This window comes from Capra hircus, unplaced genomic scaffold (assembly GCF_001704415.2).
Source record: "Capra hircus breed San Clemente unplaced genomic scaffold, ASM170441v1, whole genome shotgun sequence".
Classification (NCBI taxonomy): Eukaryota; Metazoa; Chordata; class Mammalia; order Artiodactyla; family Bovidae; genus Capra; species Capra hircus.
The window spans coordinates 25,617-30,454 of NW_017197040.1; the positions used below are offsets into that span (position 1 = coordinate 25,617).

A 4,838-nucleotide genomic window follows, 5' to 3' on the forward strand; every position below is an offset into this window, starting at 1 on the left:
CTGCGGATCATCCAGGCAGCCACCGGGCTGCTCTAAAGGCTCAGGGGCTCCCTCACTGCGACCGCGGATGCGGGACACTCAAAGAAGAGGGAACTTTGGTCTGAGGGGCTGGCAGCTGGTCAGTAGAGTGAGGATGTCAGGTTTGGGAAGTCAGGATGAGGACCGTCCTCCCGGACTAACGGGTGCCTCAGGACCCTCCCCTGTGATCAGATCTTCCTCCCGGCCAAACATCGGGAAGGAGAGTGGTGGCCTGAGAAGGGAGCTTGGAGCCTGGTTGTGAAGGGGCAGCCACGAGACAGCAGAAGGAAGGTGTTGGGACCCTTCAGTGGGGGGGTTGAATATGCTCTCCTCTGCTCGTCTGGGGTGACAGGGAAGGTGGCAGCGTCAATTTCAGACAGGAAAGGGGGCGTTGGATATGGGGGTGTCTCGCACCAATTTTCATCCTGAATCTGAATGTCAGCTGAGAGGACCTGCCTCCCCTGCCAGCACCCACTGCCCCGCCCCTTCTAACGCCCAGGCAGGACTGTCTGATGCACCCCAGGGCTCACTCTCCCATGCTACTCAGCAGTCCCAGGGGACAGGCTGAGCAGGAGAACAGGAGCCCTGTGGGTCCTAGAGCACTGGCCTCGAGGACCCCTCAGAGGTGGCTTCCCTTCAAGCCAGGGGGGACTCTTCTCGCTAAAGGTTCTCACAGCATGTCCTTGTCCCTCCTCCAGGTGCCCTCCTTGCCTGCTTTCCTGCCCGGACTCTCACCTGCGGTCCCTGAACTGTTGTCACCATGCCTCGGAGGCACAAGAATAAGTCCCATGCCCGCGGGAAATGCCACCAGGTCCAGGGGGACACTCAGGAGGCCCAGGCCAGTGCTGGCTGCAGCCCCAAAGGAGGAGTGCCCCTCCTCCCCCTCTTCTGCCCCTCAGGGTTCTCCCCTGAGCTCCCCTGCTGCTGGCGATCGCCAGGAGCTTCAGGGAGCCATGGCCCCTAGCTCTCCTGATGCAGGGCCTTCCTGTGCAGGATCTGATGAAGGTGCCCAGGGGCCAGAGGAGGAAAGTGCAGGTGCCTCCCAGGCAGCCCCTGCCACTCAGAGCACTCGCAAAGATCCTCTGGCCAGGAAGGCCAGGATACTGGTGGAGTTCCTGCTGGAGAAGTACACCAAGAAGGAGCCCATCACGCAGAATGCCCTGATGAAAATCGTCAGCAGGAAGTACAGGCAGCACTTCCCTGAGATCCTCAGTACAGCCTGTGAGCGCCTGGAGCTGGTCTTTGGCCTGGAGATGAAGGAAGTCGACCGTAGCAGGAACATCTACACCCTCATCAGCAAGCTCAACCTCGGGGGAAACGATTGTCCGAGTGGTGAGGTGGGGCTGCCCAAGTCCGGTCTCCTCATGGTGCTCCTGGGGGTCATCTTCATGAATGGTAACCGCGCCACCCGAGGAGGAGATCTGGGAATTCTCAGTATGTTGGGGATCTATGCTGGGAGGAGGCACTGGATCTTTGGGGGAGCCCAGAAGGCTCATCACCAAAGATCTGGTGCAGAAGGGGTACCTGAACTACCGCCAGGTGCCCAATAGTGATCCTCCGCGCTATGAGTTCCTGTGGGGCCCGAGAGCTTGTGCTGACACCAGTAAGATGAAGGTACTGGAGGTTCTAGCCAAGTTCCATGGTAGGGTCCCTAGTTCCTTCCCAGACCTCTATGACGAGGCTCTGAGAGATCAGGCGGAGAGAGCAGGGGCTGAGAGGTGCTGCCAGGGATCCAACCATGGCTGACGCCTGTGCCCCTTCCAAGGCCAAGTCCCGCAGCTCCTCCCACATCTAGGGAGGGGGCAGGGCACTCTGTTCCCTTTGTGTTGGAGGAGAGCAGTCAGGCTCCTAAATAGTGCAGAGTAGTAGGGCTGGAGGGAACAAAACCCATATCTTCTTACAGTTTTAAATGGTAAGCGAGGTTAGATCTAGTTTGTTTAACAAAATATACATCTGTTTTCTTGTATTCATATGAGAAATACCTAATGAACGATGATTTTAATTAGAAAGGTAAAGAGGTGAAGGAGGTGTTTAGTATTTTCAAATGTTCTTTTGATAAGGTTTATTGTGCTTCAGTATTCAAATGTATGAATTATATAAATCATAGTTTATAGCTGTTTTAATGTTTTAAAAGTTTGGGTATTTGTAAAACACACTGAAAGTACTGAATATATTGTTCACAATGCAAACAAGATAACATGACATTAGAAGAGGATGTTTCTTGAAGAGCAGTCAAGCTTCTAAAGAGTGTGTGGTAGTAGGGGGTAGATCACGTTTATTTCGATCACATTTCTCTCTCTGTTTCACACAAGTAACTTCTACATATTATTTGTTTCTTTTTTTTTTTCAAATGTTTTTACTTCTAAGAGGTTGTTTTTCTTCAGAGTATTAATTTGGTAATGGTACTGATGTTATATTCACTGCTGTTTTAAAAGTTTTGAAGATACAGTTTGGTAGACATAAAAGACATTTAGGAGCCATCTGTATTGTCTTCTGATCTGCAAGTAGGTAACAGCACTGCAAGAGTGATTTTCATGCTATGTGAAAGAAGACCACAGAAACTATTGAGAAACAAAAGAAAATGGAGGAAAAGAATAGAGTAAAAAATCTTTAACTTGTGGTGTACCTTATTTCTTTAAAGATTCTTTTAGTAAAAATAAAAATATACTCTGACTTATTTAGCTCATTTAAGAATATTTGTTTCTTTTGCCCTAATTCACTGCATATTCTTCTGCTCTCTCCTGGATTAACAAATAAACTCAGATGGGAAGGTGGTATTTGAAGGGTTCATAGTAATCATACCTTCCACTTATTACAAACCAATACTTCTTCATCAGTATGCCACTGCTTTATATGTAGTACATGCATTCCAGCATTCATGCAGGACTGGATTTAGCAGACTCCATTTTGTGGTATGGAATAATTTGCAAATTTCTCAAGTTCACAAAACTGGATGAAGTGACCTTCCTGGGACTAGTCCCCCAATCTGGATTAGTGAACATCCCACAGTGTCCACTTCTCCCAGGCTAAGCCAGACATCATGTCTTTTCATTCATTTTTCCTTCTAAAACACTCCAAAAAATGTGTCTTGTTGGATACATGGGGCCTGGTCCCAAAGAACTGTTTTGGAATAAAGTTTGAAAAATGCTGATAAATGAATGGTATGAAAGAAGACAAAACTACTCAGCGGACAAGGTGGTCATGAACACATGCAATGTCAGATACCCTGAAAAGATCAATATGCCCTCATTTATCCTTCCTGATTCTCAGGGACATAAAAGCCTTAGCTTAAGTGCTGTGTCCTCAGGTCAATGGATGGAAGAGTCCCAGCCTCTGATAGTTATCAAGGGGAAGATTTTAGAACACTAGGGGTCCCACAAACTATATCCTGCTTCTTGCCTTGTGTGGCCATGGGGAGAGCAGTCTGTCTGAGGTGCGCCTTCCTTTCCTGCAGGCAAGGGTGGAGGGGTTCTCAGGGAGTTGAGGCCTTGGTCTTGCAGCAGCAGCTCCAATTCTGCCCAAGTAGGAGATCCTACAGGCCTTCATAGGATTTACAGTGAGGACACTGGGTGCTGATGAGTGCCCCCCCCCCCATAGCAAGGGGGATGGCACGAGGAACAGGCAAGGGTAGCCAGGGAGTAGCTCTCTCCCCTCCCCTTCTGTTGTCTCAAGGGCGAAAGCCTTGGCCACAGGCCAGCTGATTCAGCCAGTAGAGAGGGTGGATTCCGATATGCTACCAGAAGTCAAGGTAAGAAACCTGATCTAAGACTGGGGGACCACTGACTCCAGAAGAGAGTGGAGCCCTAGAATGTTCTCCTCAGAAGGCCCCAATAGCTTTGCACACCTCTGGTTCACCTTGTCTTCCAATCAAGAACTTGCCTTTGTGCTGAGGAGCACAGCCTGAGGTGAGTGGAGGGTGCAGTCTGGGTCTGGTCAGGAGTGAGGATGAGGATCCCTGAACGAGGGGCAAGAGGACCACTCAGCCCAGAACAGGGGAGACTGTGGAGGCCCACCCCTGATGTCAGCCCTATGAGACCAGGAGAAAGCTTTCTGGCTGAAGTGCTTCTCTTTCTGCTGTCTCAGGGAGGTGAGAGCCTTGGTCTACTGGGAGAAGCCTCACTTCAGTACAGAGTGGAAACTGCTGCTGAGAGTCTGTAGGAGAGCCTTGTCTACTCTCAAGCCCAGCCTTCACTTTACAACAGTGGAAACTAGTGACCAAATGAGGATAAAGGGACTGCACCTAGAACACAGCCCTGCCCATCTACACCTTGCACTGGCAATTTGGGAACGTGGGCATGATGCACCCCACACATTTCCTTTTAGAGGCATCTCAGGAGGTGAGGCGCTGGGGCTCAGGGGTCAACCTCAGGAGGAACTCCAGTCATGCCAAGAGTCAAGTAGAGGACCATGGGGACTAAAGGAACCACTCACACTATACCACTTTTATAGAATCCCTCCCCTAGGGTCAGCCATGAGTGACCACAGGTTGGCAGCCCTCACATCCTCCAAGGTGGTCTCAGGGAATTTAAGGCTGTAGCATGAGAGGACAGGTCTCATTAGGAGGGGAAGTCAGTGAGAGGACCTGGAGAGAGGACAGTAATAGTGAAAGGAGGGAGGAAATACAGGTCTTCCTAGGAGCCTGACTGAGGACAGGTGCAGCCAGCCATCAGAAGGCCTCAATTTCCAGTCCCAGCTTTCTGTCCTGAGAGACCACAGGTAGATGTGGTAAGTTAGGCAACCTCCGCTTTCTTCTATTGGGTCTCAGAGTTGTGGGCCTTACTCTGAGCACATGTCCTCAGGTAAAAAGAGACAGGAGCTGC

The 4,838-nt window shown here is 50.3% G+C and overlaps 1 protein-coding gene across 1 annotated transcript; it reads left to right on the forward strand.

Annotated features, from left to right (window-relative positions):
* Positions 1-778: 778 nt before the first annotated feature.
* Positions 779-3,766, forward strand: LOC108634996 (melanoma-associated antigen B1-like; the record flags this gene model as incomplete). The annotated part of the gene is made up of 4 exons (XM_018045310.1): positions 779-856; positions 918-1,413; positions 1,523-1,736; positions 3,691-3,766. Coding segments are annotated over exons 1-4 (864 nt in total), but the record flags the coding sequence as incomplete, so codon positions are not given.
* Between the last annotated feature and the right edge of the window lie 1,072 nt (positions 3,767-4,838).